This window comes from Balaenoptera acutorostrata, chromosome 9 (assembly GCF_949987535.1).
Source record: "Balaenoptera acutorostrata chromosome 9, mBalAcu1.1, whole genome shotgun sequence".
In the NCBI taxonomy this organism is placed as follows: Eukaryota; Metazoa; Chordata; class Mammalia; order Artiodactyla; family Balaenopteridae; genus Balaenoptera; species Balaenoptera acutorostrata.
The window spans coordinates 4,512,143-4,526,765 of record NC_080072.1 but is presented as its reverse complement, the minus strand read 5'-3'; the positions used below and the strand labels follow the sequence as shown (position 1 = coordinate 4,526,765).

The following is a 14,623-nucleotide window of genomic DNA, read 5'->3' as shown; positions in this document are numbered from 1 at the left end:
AGCCATAGATAACCAATACAAAGATTTCATTGAATGTGTCTTAGGAAAAACGTAAGTAGCACGTGAAATTGGGTTTGGGACATTTATTGCTTGCAATGACACTAAGCAGGGAAAAGCAATCCATTTAAATCAGTTTGAAGAGACAGATAAAATAAATAAACGTACAGATGGGTGTGGGACGGCAGAAATCGGGAGGAGGAAGAAGATGACTGACTGAAGTCCCGTGAGCACTGAGATATTGACGGGAGGGTCACTGACGCCACAGCAGGTGTGTTCGGAAATGATTCTGGGTTGTGTCTGGGTGCAGCTGTCTACAGGGTGCAGCAAGGGCTGCCTCCTCCCAGGCTGAGCTCTGCTCTGCTGAGGGGCTGAGGCTGCGCAGATCACCCCGGTTACCGCCCCCTTCCACAGCCTACGCGGGGTGCAGCATCCCCAAGGCGGGAGGAGTGGCTCTGTGGCCTCTTTGCTGTTGCCCAGTGTCCAGTGGGTTGAGGGGACTGAGGATCTGGGAACCCTGGTTCTAGGACAGCTTCTTTTTTTTTTTTTAATTTTATTTTATTAAAAAAATTTTTTTGGCCACACCACACGGCTTGTGGGATCTTAGTTCCCCGACCAAGGATTGAACCCACACCCTCGGCCGTGAGAGCGCAGAGTCCTAACCACTGGACCGCCAGGGAAGTCCCTAGGGCAGCTTCTGGCCGTGGCCATCACCTCCCTGTGGGCTGAGGAGGAGGGACAGTAGGTCCACGGGAGGAAGGGGAAGGAGAGAGGAAGATGGGGATAGGGGTGTCAGGTGAAGTCACTGTCACACCCCGGGTTTCCTGCAGGCCTGCCTCCTGGTCTGGGGCACCAGAAAGACCCATGGGCAGAGCTGGGAGGAGGCCTGGTGACCTCATCCAACGTCAGCCACAGACAAGGGGAGATGTTGGCAGAGCCTTTGTCACCTCTGGTCTCAGTTTCCCCATCCCATGGCCTTTTGGGGGGTGTGGCCAGAGCCCACTGAGTCTGCGTCCCTTCCTCCAAGACTGTCACAGCATCCCCTTTCCCAGTTCCGTCTGTGTCCTCCACCGGACCAGACAGACGAGGAGCTCCGAGGGCCACCTGCCCCCTGTCACCAAGTGCCTCCCTCTGCCCAGCGCCTGACATGTGTCACCTTGCTTGTATCCTCCCAACAGCCGTGTGAGGCTGGTGTAATTCTCCCCCCACTTTACAGATGGGGAAACAGGCTCAGAGAGGGGCATGACATGCCTGCGGCCTCAGAGCTGGGCCAGCCTAGGAAAAGAAGTAGCAGAGTCAGGATGCCGGCATCCCAAAGCACCTGTTTTGTTCACTGCTGTATCCCAGCACCCAGACTGGCATCTGGCACGCAGTAGGTGCTCAGTAGACACTTGCTGGGCAGGACTGGCTGAGTGATGGCTCCTGGTCAACCTCACAGAGCGGCTGGACCTTGAGCAGGCAGCTCACCCGGGGGCTGGACCTCAGCAGAGGTGACATTGCCGCTAGGGGGGGGGGGCTGTGTATGCCCAGAGAGTCCTGAGGGCCAGTGCCATCCCCTTCATGCCTCACAGTGGTCTTGGGTTTGTTATGGTCCCACTTCACAGAAGAGGAAACTGAGGCACGCAGAGGGGCTGTGACTTGCCTGAGGTCACATCGAGGCCAGGCGGGTGCCCCTCTGGTTTCACTCCCAGGCCAGCTCTGCTCCCTTGGCCCTGTCCCCCTCAGTCGGTGCCCTGGGCTCCAGGAGACTCACACATGGGACCACCAGGCTGTCGTGAGGACCCGGCTACCCAGAGGGCCCCGCCAGCCCTTTCTCTCCCCACGGGCACCTCCAAGCGCAAGGTTGACTTACTGAAAGCTAGTAGTAGACGTGGCGCAGAGGCCATCTGTCTGCACCCCAGGGTCAGTTTGGTTGTACAGGGGCATACACTGGCATCCGAGAAACCTTGTTTCTCTCTCCCCTTTTATGAGCACTCCTTCTGGTAACCCCACCTGCATCCAAACCAGCCTTGACTGACTCCATAAAGTCCATGTAAATGATTACACGGCACTGCATTTCACTCAGGCCTCACGAGTTTGTACGAACATCAAAGGAATTCTTTAATTGCAGTAAAGACAAGTCCTTGGGGGATGGACCATTTTTGCAAAGGGCTGTGTGCATCTATTATTTCCTTTTTCAGAACAAAAATGTCTTACTTTTTTCTAGGTTTTATTTATTTATTTAATTTATTTTTTTTTACATTTCTGCTCAGGTATTTTATTTGTGTTTGTCTTTTTTCTTTTTTTGGTGGGGGAAAGGTTGGAAGGGAGACAGAAAAACAAAACCAAAGAGAAAAAAAAAACCCCACATGACTCTTCCCACCCACTGCCACCCCTGGCCCCGGGCCTGAGTCGACGAGGATGAGGATGGGCGCACATGGGGGGAGAACAGCAATAACTTAGGGTGGGGGAGGAGCGTCAGGAGAACCCCTAAATATAATCTCCGGACTCCACGGCAGAGGACGCTGCCTGTCTAGAGGCCCGAAGGGCTAGTGGGTGAGGTGGGGAAGCATCCCGAGGAAGGAGTGGTGAAGGGGAGGAGAGCATTGGGACTGGAGAAGCGTCACTGAGTAGTGGGAGATAAAGCGCATTTTCAGTGCTCTAGATTTGGGCTGGGGAGGAGCTAGAGTTGGTCACCTGCAGGGAGGCAGGGCCCCTGTCGGGCTCGGGATCTCCGCGCAGCTAGAGTCCCTGGTGGTGCCTGGTGCGAAGCAGGGGCGCTTAGCCGGCGCTGGCTGTGTGGTAGCAGCGGGGGGATACGGCTGGGCCGCTCACGGCCAACTGGCCAGTGTGTGGATGGCCCAGGGGGGCAGGCGGGTGGCTAAACCCTGGCTGGCCTGTGCCAGGCGCCAGTTCCAGCCCTTGCACGGGGCCCAAAACCTTGCCAACAGGGCTAGTGGGTGATGGGCAGTGAGAGGATTACCCCGCCGGGGCCCAGGGACAGGCAGACGGCTGCAGAAGCCATCCGTCCTTGTTGGTCTTGGGGTAGAGTGCGAATAGGCCCAGGTACCCCCCGGCTCCGTAGGGCCCTGAAGGTCGCGGGCAACAGACGCAGCAGAGCGCGCAACCAGAGTTGAGAGATGCCCCAGGGCATCCGGGGGCCCTGCCGCCGCACCCATTTGCCCCCAGCTGCCACAGCTGCCAGAGGTAGAGCCAGGCAGCCCCAAGGCCCAGAGGGACACCCATGAGGCCTTGGCGCCAGCTCAGACTGCGGACAGCCCCCAGGTGCGGTGCCCTGAGCCAGGAGTAGGAATAGACGGAGGTGGGCAGGGGCAGAGCTGTACAAAGAAATAGGTAGGAGCCCCACACCTCGAGGGCCAGCAGGGCTGCCTGCAGGCCACCCCCCAACCGGCCGCCAGCAGTGGGAGCGTCAGTAGAAGTAGCAGGGGCAGGAGGCCGGAGGAGGACCCCACCGCAAAGGAGGGTCCAGCCGAGAGGCCATGGGACAGGAGTCCAGGGAGCTGGCTAGTAGGCCTGGGCCTCAGATGTGTGGGAGGGGGTCCGGGGGGATGTCTGTTTTTTTTTTAAGCTTCCAGTAGCTTTATTTACAAAAGTTCAAAACTGGAAAGAACTCAAATGACCATTGTCATTAAAATGGACAAATTGTGGCATATTTATATAGAGCAATAAAAAAAGAATGAACTATTGATACTCACAGCAGAAGAGATGGCTCTCTCAGACATAATGTTAAGCAAAAAAAAAGCCAGCCACAGAGCGCCGTGGGCCAGGAGGCATCTGGGGAAATGGAGGTTGTGGGGGAAGGAGGATGGTAGCCTCTTGGATGAGGAGTTTGAGCTTGGCTGGGTCCAGGGTCCAACAGTGGCCCCAGTCCCTGAGGAGGAGGAGGAAGAGGAGGAGGGGGCTCCGTTTAGGACCCCGAGGGAGCCTAGAGATGGCTGTCCCTCACCAGACAGTCCATCCTGGGGTGCCAGGACGGAACTCTAAGCTCCTCCATCTCCTCCTCAGGTGGCCCCCAAACTCCCTCATCAGCCAAACTCCTCTGTTTCTGTGGGCTGGGACGAGGGGCTCCTGACTCTTTCCCCAACATCCTCTGCTCTCCTGGCTCCAAGGCAGCCCCTTCCTTCCCCAGAATCCTCCTCTCTGGAACTGCTTCCTCCTCCTCTCCCAGGATTCTTCTCCTTTTTTTAAAAATTTACTTATTTTATTTTATTTTTGGCTGCATTGGGTCTTCGTTGCTGCACGCAGGCTTTCTCTAGTCGTGGCGAGCGGGGGCTACTCTTCGTTGCGGTGTGTGGGCTTCTCATTGCGGTGGCTTCTCTTGTTGCGGAGCACAGGCTCTAGGTGCGTGGGCTCAGTAGTTGTGGCACACAGGCTTAGCTGCTCCGCGGCATGTGGGATCTTCCCGGACCAGGGCTCGAAGCCGTGTCCCCTGCATTGGCAGGCAGATTCTCAACCACTGCGCCACCAGGGAAGCCCTCCCAGGATTCTTTGGCCTGCCTCCTGGCCAGATGAGCAGGGCTGCTCTTCTTTAAGGGTGCCTGTGTTAGGTGGTCCCAGAGCCCCAGGAGCAGGGAGTGGGAGGCCCGCGGAACACTGGCCTGCACGTACTTTGAGGCTCTCGGGCTGCTGGCGAACCTGGGCCGCGTGCCCTGCCGTGGTCTTGCTCACGCCGCTTACTGTACTCCAGCTGGTTGCCCAGCTCCGTCTGCTGCTGCAGGCGGGTGAGCGCAGCCCGTGTGCGCTGTACGGCCTGGAGCTGCCGTAGCTCCGGCTCCCGTGGGGCCTCATGCTGCCGTAGCAGCAATGCACGCTCCAATTCCTTCTGTGTCTGTTTCTTGTTCAAGTCCTGAGGCAAAAGAGAGGCAGGGCCCAGAAACTGGTCCGAAAGCCTTGTTGGTGTCCAGGAAGTGAGAGCCCCAGGACTCCTCGGCAGAGGGAGCTGAGGGTGGGGAGAGGCGGGGTGCAGGTGAGAGGTGAAAGGGAACCAAGCTCCTGGCGGGCCTGGGAACTCTAGCAGGGTCTGGTGGGCATGAGAAGTGAAAGAGGTGTTGAAAAGACGCCGAGCCGTAACACGAGTGAGGGCAGAGGGGAAAGGCAACCACAAGTGAGGCAAATGCAAAAGGATGTAGGTGTCTGGGATCTGGGAGGGGAACAGGGAGGGGGTGGTCTACCTCTCGAAGCAGGTCCTCGTCCAGGCTGTGACGAGCCGGCAGCACCTCGCGCTTGTACTGGCCACACTGCAGCTCAAAGTACTGGCGCTGCCGCCGCCCCTGCCCAGCCTCCTCCTCTGCCTGGCGCTGCTGTAGCTTCTCCTTCTGCCGCAAAACCACCCGGCCTTCTCCCGCCTGGGTGTGCTGGGCTTCTCCTGGAGCTCCTAGGAAAGGGCAGCGGGACAGCCAGGAGGGCAGGGCCGCCTGACCCTCCATCAACTCCATCCACTGCTGCAGCCCTATCCCACCTCCTTCAGCGGCTCCTTCCGAAGCTTGTAGGTTCGCTTCTGCGCCTCCGGCAGGGCGGCCAGCTGCCTCTTCTGCTGCCCGAGGACGTGCGGCTGGAACTTACCCTCCTCAGCCTGGGCAGCTCGCGCCGTCTTCTCACCGGTAGCCTGCTGCCGCCCGGACAGCTTTTCGGCCTCAGCCCCAACGCCAGCGCGCTGCCCCTCGAGCTCCCGCTCCTGAGGCTTAACCCTCAACCTCAGCTCCAACGCCGGCAGCTGTTTCTGGTGCTGTTGTCGCCTCTGCCTACAGCTGCTCCCGCAGGGCTCAGCCCTGCTCACGCTCCTGGGTCTGACGGCTGACCCGGCAGGCAGTACGGGTGGTGGCAGAGTGGTCCTGGCTGCGGCAGCAGCCCCGTCGGTGGGCAGAAGAGGTGGTGGGTGTGGGACCCGGGGCTGCAGGTGGCTGGAGAGGGCCCGGGGTCACCTCTGGCGGGCAGGGGTCGTCACGGAGGTTGTCGGAGCCCGGCAGCCGGTGGATGATGGAGCTGTGGGAGATGACGGGGTGCTTGCCCTCCTGCATCGCGGCCGTCTCCCGGGCTTCAGGGCCTTGTGCCTCCTTTTCAGAGGTGTCTACCAGGCTGTTGACTGAGCTGCCCTGGCTGGAGGGCTCCTAGACCGGCCCATGTCTCGGCCCGCTGTGTGTAGGGCTCGGTCTCCTCCTCCTCCTCCTCCTCCTCTGGGGCCTCAGCGCCAGGGCCACTGGGCGCCTCTCGCAGCTCCATCTTCTTCATCTTGCGGTTCTGCAGGTTGCCTAGCTCCCGAACAGCATTCTTGGTCCTCTGGATTAAGTCCATGATGACTGCGGGTGGCTGCTGCCAGAGCACAAAGCGGTGCTTCAGAAGAACCTCTGAGGATGGTCTGTCTTGAGGGATTTTCTGAAGGCAGGAGTCGACAGAATTCCGGAAGTACTCAGACCAGTGTCCTGACTGGAGCGCGGGGGACTCGCCGTGTGCGGTGTGGTGTAAGGCACTCATCGCATTCACGTGAAACAGCGGTGGTTTCCATCCCGCCAGCTCGGTGCGGGTTATGCCTAAGGACCGAGACGTCCAGCTTGCCATCGTACTGCCCCCTCATCCCTTGCCAGGATCACTTCTGGAGCCATCCGGTACGGGGCGCCCGCGAAGGAGGTGGCAGGTGCCATGACGGATGCAGAGCCGAAGTGCCCGGTTTCACCAAGCCTGGCTCTGACAGCAGGATGTTTCCAGCCTCACGTCCCTACGGATCACGCTGTGGGGGTGCACATAAGCCAGGCCGTGAAGGGCCCCGTGGTTCACAGCTGCAATCCCCACCTCCTGAAGGGGCGTCTTGTGCACTTCTAGGTCAGAAGCTGAGCCCAGGCGATACTCCACCACCACGCAAGCCATGTGCTTCCTCAGGTAACAGCCCCGGTACTGAATGGCATCGGGATGCCGGAACTTCTGCAGGAACCGCACCTCCTTGATGACGTCCTGCCGTTTCTCATGTGACTGCTTCCCACTGTAGGACACCTTCCTGATGGCCACCACCTCACTATTCTGGACATCCCGGGCAAAGTACACGGCTCCAAAGCTGCCATGGCCAATTTCCCGGAGGTCAGAGAAGAGCTTTTCCGGGTCGTCCTTGAAGTAGAGCTCAGCCACGTCGGGGTCCTTCAGGCTCCCGGCCCGGCATGGTGGCCCCTGGGGGCCCAGAGAGTGGGGCTTGACCTGGCAGGGGTCACTCTGGTGCCCAGAGCCTCCGCCTCCTCCTGGGGTCCGCCATCGGCTCTGCCAAGCAGGGAGAGGGGCAAGGAGACCTTTCCCCTTGCCACCTCTTCCCCCATCCTCCCCTTCCTGAGGGGCCGGCGGGAAGCTTTCCCTGGAGGGGAGGGGGTGACAGCCTGGTCTGACCTCGCGGTCCTGTCCTCCTCCTCCTCCTCGAGGGCGCCGGTCGCTGAATCCCGGATTTCTGATTGTGGGGTCTGAACCCCAGATATCTGAACGGGGAGGAGGCCGAATCTGATATTTGAACTCGTGGGGAATGAACCCCGGATACTGGTGCACGCAGGGTCCTGAACCCCAGATATCTGAAATCCTGTGAAACAGAGCCCCAGGTTTACAGAGGAGTCCCAGATATCTGGAATCTCAGGAGCTGAGACCCGGATATTTGAGAGGCATGGGGTCAAGCCCGGAAATTCGGGACAGAGGGGACTGAGCCCCAGGTCTTTGGCCACTGATAGGGGGCCTACCCCGAGGACTTCCGACGGCACAGCCCCTCTCACGCCAGAGTCCGAGGGTGAGAGCTCCCACTCCCGCCCCGGCCCTCTCCCTTTCCCTTTCTCTCTCCCGAGGACAGCTGAAAGATTGTAGCTGAGGGCGGTCCCGATGCCCTCTGCCCCTCTCCTCTTCTCAGTCTCGGCCTCTCTCCTCACCACAGCCCCGGTCTCGTTCCAGCGTCCCTCTCCCTCTTCCTCCCAATTCCAAGATGGAGACAGGGCGGGAGCCTTTTCTAGGTTTTAAAATGCATGCAGACTGTTTAAGAAAAGAACAAACCAAACCCATGAACGCATCCTGTGATTTCTCTCTACCCTCCTGGGATAACCACACTCTTGCCCTTCAGAGCTGTATCATCTTTTAAATACTTGCCAAGTGATGGGCTCAAGGATTTCATTGTTATTTTAATTTGCATGCCTGTATTCTAACGAGGTGGAGCTTTGCTTCGAGCATTCATTATTCATATTTCTTCTTTTGTGTACTTCTGGTTCTTACCCTTTGCCCCTTTCCCACCTAGGGGGAATTTAGTCTTTTTCTCACTGATGTTTTAAAAAATTAATTGATTTATTTGGCTGTCTCAGGTCTTTTAGTTGTGGCACGCAGGAACTTCGTTGTGGCATGCAGGCTTCTCTAGTTGTGGTACCCGGGCTCCAGAGCGCGTGGGCTCCGTAGTTGTGGCGGGCGGGCTTAGTTGCCCCGCAGCATCTTAGTTCCCGGACCAGGGCTCGAACCTGCGTCCCCTGCATTGGCAGGTGGATTATTAACCACCAGGGAGGTCCCTCTTACTGATTTTTTTCTCTTTTTTTTTAACATCTTTATTGGAGTATAATTGCTTTACAATGGTGTGTTAGTTTCTGCTTTATAATCTCTTACTGATTTTTAAGAGCTCTATGGGAGGCAGAATTATGGGCCCCATGACCTCCCCCTCCCCATCATGCTTGTGGTTATGGTCAGTTAGATGGCAAAAGAGATTTTGCAGATGTAATTAAGGGTACTAATCAGCTAATTTTAAACTAAGGAGATTATCCTGGATTATCCCATATGTCCAGTGTAATCACATGAGCCCTTAAATGCAAAGAGATGCTGCAGAGGGGGAGGTCAGAAGGATTGGAAGCACCTTGCTGCATCTCGAAGCATCTCATTCAAAGCATGGGAGGATTCAGTGCTCTCTTCCTGGCTCCGATGATGGAGGGGGCCATAAATAAAGGAATGCAGTAGCCTCTAGGAGCCGAGAATGACCCCCAGCCAACATTCAGCAAGAAATGGGTACCTCAGGGCTTCCCTGGTGCTGCAGTGGTTAAGAATCCGCCTGTCACTTCCGGGGACACGGGTTTGAGCCCAGGTCCAGGAAGATCCCACATGCCATGGAGCAACTAAGCCTGTGCACCACAACTACTGAGCCCACGCGCCAGAACTACTGAAGTTCGCGCGCCTAGAGCCCGTGCTCTACAACAAGAGAAGCCACCGCAAGGAGAAGCCCGTGCGCCACAACGAAGAGTAGCCCCCACTCGCCGCAACTAGAGAAAGCCCGTGCGCAGCAACGAAGACCCAACGCAGCCAAAAATAAATAAATAAAATAAATAAATTTATAAAAAAGAGAAGAAATGGGTACCTCAGTCCTAGCCGCATGGCAGTGAATCTGCCACCCACCTGGATGAGCCTAGCCCAGGTGGGCTGAAACCTTGACTTTGGCCTCCTGAGGTCTTGAGATGAGAACGCTGCCCAGCCACTGGACATCTGACCTCCAGGACTTAGAGATAATAAGTGGGAGTTGTTTTAAGCTAAATTTGTGGTGATGTGTCACTGCAGCAATAGAAAAAAAGCTCTTTACATATTAATGTTGGAAATACTTTTTATATATAGTGTAAATATTTTTTTCAAATGTGTCATTTGTCATTATAAACTTTACCCTCAATTATACTTAACCTCCCTAATTTCATTATCAGAGGGTAAACTCAAATTCCATTTTGGGGGATGACCTTTGGCGTCACTCCCATGTACCCAAAAGTCACATGCAAAACACAGATTCCTGGGCCCTGCGCCGAGTTTCCGATTCAGCGGGTCTGAGGGGGCCCAAGAATGTGCATTTCTAATCCGTGTCCACGTGATGCTGACAGAGCTGGCCGGGGACCACCCTTTTTTTTTTTTTTTTTTTTAATTAATTAATTAATTAATTAATTAATTTATTTTTGGCTGTGCTGGGTCTTTGGTTCGTGCGAGGGCTTTCTCCAGTTGCGGCAAGTGGGGGCCACTCTTCATCGCGGTGCGGGGACCGCTCTTCATCGCGGTGCGCGGGCCTCTCACCATCGCGGCCCCTCCCGTCGCGGGGCACAGGCTCCAGAAGCGCAGGCTCAGCAGCCGTGGCTCACGGGCCCAGCCGCTCCGCGGCATGTGGGATCCTCCCAGACCAGGGCTCGAACCCGTGTCTCCCGCATCAGCAGGCAGACTCTCAACCACTGCGCCACCAGGGAAGCCCGGGACCACCCTTTGAGAAGGCCTTCCTTCCAGTCCTAGGAGGGTCCTTAGAGCCCCTCCCTGATGGAAGGAAGCTGAGCCCCACCCACCAGGAGGCGTGGTCGGCTAAGCCCCCCCCTCCAAGAGCAAGACCTCCGTCTTCATTGGCTGGTAGGAAGGAGCGTCCCGTACATCACAGGGCTGTCCCCGCCTCCTCCCGAACCCCGGGGGCGGGGACATTGCGCCTGCGCAGTGGAGCTCGGAGCTCGCGTCTTGTGCTTCTGTGAGGCCCGGGTGGCCGGCTGTGACCCCATGGCGGACCCCCGGGAGGAATCGGAACCCCTTCTGAGCCGGACCCGCGGCGGAAGTGGCCGCGATTCCCCGGCGGGCGTACCCTCCTGTCACAGCGTCCAAGTCGGCCCTGGTGAGCCGCGGCCTGGGGAGGGGTCGGGCCGCTCAGGGGTGGCGCGTGGGGGTCCCGCCGGCCCGCACCGCGTCACTGCTGTCCCTGCGGGCGCGCCCCGCTCCCCCGGCCGGGGTCCGAGCGGGCCCGGGCGGCGCGGCGCGCCAGGGAGCCGCCTTCCCGAGGGCGGGACGACTGCGCCGTGCGGACCCCGGCCCCGGCCAGGGCGCGGGCTTCAGCCAGGTTCTGCGGGGTCGCGCCCTGGCCCCGACCGGTCGGGCTGAGACGCCTCGTTCAGCCCAGGGGCAGCCAGCCCCCTGCAGCCCCGTCGGTGCGCCCAGGCCCTCGTGCTTTCCGTGGATCGCCTTGGTGACTCCTAGGAGGAAGCACTTCCGTTTTCCCCAGTTCTTACGGGGGAAAGTGAGGCACAGAGAGGGGCGTTCCCCTACCCAAGGTCACACAGCCAGGAAGTGGCCGAGGTGGGATTCGAACCCAGCTGGGAGTGAATTGTGAGGCTCCTCCTTCAGCGTCGGCTTGGGGCAGGCCTCCCCAGACTGGGGCGGCTTCCTTCCTTCCTTCTCTGCAGCTCCATCCTGCTCTTCCTGTTTACCCGCAGAGAGATTGCTGAATCCCAAGGAGGGCGGGGAGGGTGAAGTCCTTCTGTCCCTGGCAGACCCCAAGGGCACTAGGTGCTGGGTTAGGGATGGAAGGGCCTCAGCCTCGTTTTCAGAGGGGAAACTGAGGCCCAGAGAGTGTCCAGGACCTGTCCAAGAACATAGCCCTGGGATCTGTCTCAGCCACCCACACTGGGTGCTCCTTCCGGGCCACCTTCTGTCTCTGGGCTCACTTTCCTCCTCTGTTGGGGAGGGGTCCGCAGTGTGTGCCTGTCCTGGGATTATTGGGGCGGGTCCCTGGCAGGAGACGGAAAACATGCCCACCTGCCCATCTCAGAGGCTGTCCTGGGAAAGTTCTCCGTCCAGTCCGTGCCAGATCTCCGGGGGCCCTGGACATGGTGGCATTCAGGGGATGCAGCCTTTGCGTCGGCTGTGTGACCACTTCCCGGCTGTGTGACCTTGGCAGGTTGCCTAACCTTTCTGAGTCTCAATAAAAGGGGGGTGGTCGGGGCGTTGTGAGGATTCAGAGAGAGTCCAGGTGCCCGGCCGGGTGGCAGAGCTGGTGCGCGTCAGTGCTGATGGCCATTCTGGGCGGAGAACCGTGATCACTGCAGGTCCAGCCCCGGGAGAGTGCATGGAGGGCAGATGAGACCCACGCTAGAGACAGGAGCCGGGGCAGGCAGCGTGGCTGGTGAAGGGGGGACCCTGGGGACGGCTTTTTGTCCCGACGCCGTGGCCTTGGTGGGGGCTTCTGAGAACATGGACAGGACACTCTGTGTTCTGGATTTCCCTGGTCAGGCTGTCCAGCCAGGCTCTGCAGAGCCTCATTCAGTTTCTGCCCAGCTCCCGTGCGGGGCTCCTGGATGGGGCCCTGAGCTCAGGGTCCGCCTGTCCGCAGCTAGCTGGACTCTCCTACCGACAGGGGTGGGGGAGGGCTGCTGCTGGGTGCCCCGTGGACCCCGGTGGGCCTGGTGGTCAGGTCCAGACCCAGCCGCACCTCATGGGCCGTGACCACAGGGTGGGGGTAGTCGTCTTCTCTTCCTGGTCCTGGTCAGGGAATTACCCTCTTACTGGTTATGGAAAGGTCAGAGGACGAGGAGTCGCTGTGCCGTAGAAGGGGCTTCGAGAATAACGATAATAGCACATGTTTATGAAGAGCTTACTGCGCATGCACTTTAGCTACAATAACCCATTCAGCCTGCCCATCAGTCCTGTTGTGTAGGGCCCGCAGGAACTGAGGCGCAGAGAGGTTAAGGGGCTTGCCCAGGGTCACAGAGGCAGCTGGTCAGGACCCCACCCAGGTGGTGGGGAGTGGGCAGGGGCTGGAGCCAGAGGGGCAGGAGGGTTTATTCTGGGATGTTGGGGAGGGCAGGCTTGGGGCAGGGGGACCAGCGCAGGGCTGAGGTGTTTGAGGCCCCATGTCCTCTGTGCTGCGACATTCTACAGTGGTGGGGGGGTGCTGACAGCTGATCGCCACCTGAGGCAATGAGTCCCTAGACGCCAAGCTGGGGGACAGTGCTCCTGGTAGGGCTGACAGCCTGGGAGGCTTTGGAGAGCTTGGCCTTGGCGGAGCCAAGTTCAGGGTGAGTGGCACGGAGGGCACAGGGTGGAGGAAGCAGCAGGGGAGGAGGCGGGCAGGTGGGCGGAGTGTGCGCCCGAGCTGCCGGGCTGGGGGCGGAGTGTGGACTTTCTCCTGGAGCAGTGGGGACCCACGGGAAGCTGTGATTGCCATCTGAGGGTTTGTGACAGGATCCCTCCGGCCACCGCAGGATGGGAAAGGGAGGCCGGTGTCGGGGCCGCAGAGCGGGGTGTCCTGAGGTTTGGTGCCTTGAGGGCCGGGTGGCCAGAGGGGGCCCCTTCCGCCGCACCCAGTCCTGGTCCCGGAGCGAGCTCTGGGGGCCCTGGCTGCCTGTCTCTGCTTATCCAGGAAGCTTGTCTCCTTGGATCTCTCCAGGCTGAGTCCCATTCTCACCCGGGGATTTGGTGACATGGGGCCTCTCGCGGCCCCTCAGACCACCCTGCCCTCCCAGGCTCCCCTCAGCTGTTCACTCAGTCGATCAGTGGGACTTGCGGGCTGCTGTGTGCCGAGCCCCACGCTGTCCTGGGCTCTGTGGGTACAGCAGGGAACAAAACAGGGTGCCTTCACATCACAGCGTTCCCGGGACGCTTCCAGGGGAAGCAGGCAGTCGCCACCCTCAGAGCCTCCGTGGGAGAACTTTTCGGCCCCTCACGTGAGCGTGGAGGCCGTCCATGGGAGGAATCTGAGGCCCAGACGGAGGAGGGTGCTGGTTCTGGTGACCCAGCAAGGTGATGGCAGAGACAGGACAGAGTCCAGCCCCCCGTCTCTGTCCAGGGTCCCCCACGTCCCCGGTGGGTCCCCGGGCCCTGAGGACAGCGGCAGCAGCTGCGTCCCTCGGGTTGGCAGGCAGAGTGGGCAGGGGCCCGGAGCTCTGCCCAGGTGCCCGGCCTCCCCTGCCTCTGGCCTCGGCCTCTCTGCATCTCTCGGTACCGGTTAAGGGCGGTTTGGGCAGCTGCTGGGCTCAAGGGCAGATGTGAAAGTAGAATCTTCAACAGAAATGGTGACAGGCCCGTTCACCTCGTTTCCAAGCCCGGATCTGGGAGCTGCTGGGGGCTGTGTGCGGGCTCTGCTCCCCCAGGGGCCTGGGCTGCACTCTCTCTGGGGCCTCTCTGGGGGGGTCCTTTGTCCTGTGAGCTGCGGCTCCTCGTGCCTTTCTTGGCCCTTTACATCAGGCTTCTGTGCAGAGCTGCCCACCATGCGGTGGGCAGAACCCTAGGCCAAGGTGACAGACCAGAGGTTTGAGCCACGTGACTTGTCCTGAAGGCCCCTCGTAGTCAGGCGCCTGCACCACCGCAGCCTCCCTGGCCCCGAGGACCCCAGTCCCTGGTTGGTGAAGGTTCCCTCGGCTCCCACCCTCAGGGTGGCTCGGTTGCGGTCGCCTGGCCCCGTGGGCCCGTGACACAAGCAGGGGGCCACGATGGCCTCAGAAGGTCCTTCTTAGTGCTCAGTGTTTGATGGAGGGTCACGCAGCACCTCAAGCTTCTCGATATCGTCTTCCTGTGTGAGTGTTAAATCTGGGATCTTGTTTGGTGAGGGGGTAGGCCGGTAGCGCTGCCCCGTCTTACAGTTGCGTAAGCTGGGGTGCAGCGTCCTGACAAAGGTCACCTGGAGGCCGCTGGTGGGACGGGGCAGAAGGGTGGCCCTGAGCACGTTCTGTGTGCCGGGCCGGCCCTGGGGGGTCCTGCACTTGCACTGGGGGCCAAGCTGTGTGGCTGTTAACACCCCCATTTGACAGGGGGAGATGGGCACGGTGAGCTTAAGCCCACGGCCCTCAGCCTTTGAGCCAGTAGGTGGGGAGCCGGGGTCTGAGCCCCCTGTGCCTGGTTCCGTCTCACTGGCTGCTTTGTG

General features: G+C 59.5%; 1 protein-coding gene and 1 pseudogene across 4 annotated transcripts in view; one reads left to right on the top strand and one right to left on the bottom strand.

The window, feature by feature from the left end:
* Nucleotides 1-2,757: 2,757 nt before the first annotated feature.
* LOC103011792 (serine/threonine-protein kinase TAO2-like) lies at nucleotides 2,758-10,493 on the bottom strand (annotated as a pseudogene).
* TPCN2 (two pore segment channel 2) overlaps nucleotides 10,435-14,623 on the top strand; it is a 31,472-nt gene continuing 27,283 nt past the window's right edge. For 3 of the 4 annotated variants that reach the window (XR_009009307.1, XM_057553436.1, XM_007171121.2), the window contains exon 1: nucleotides 10,435-10,603. Coding sequence is in view for 2 of the 4 variants with exons in the window: in XM_057553436.1 (XP_057409419.1) it covers nucleotides 10,492-10,603 (112 nt within the window). In the remaining 2 variants the exon portion in view is untranslated. Of the gene's footprint in view, nucleotides 10,604-13,349; nucleotides 14,277-14,623 lie in introns of those variants that run through there. The other variant, XM_007171122.2, reaches the window with a different exon arrangement.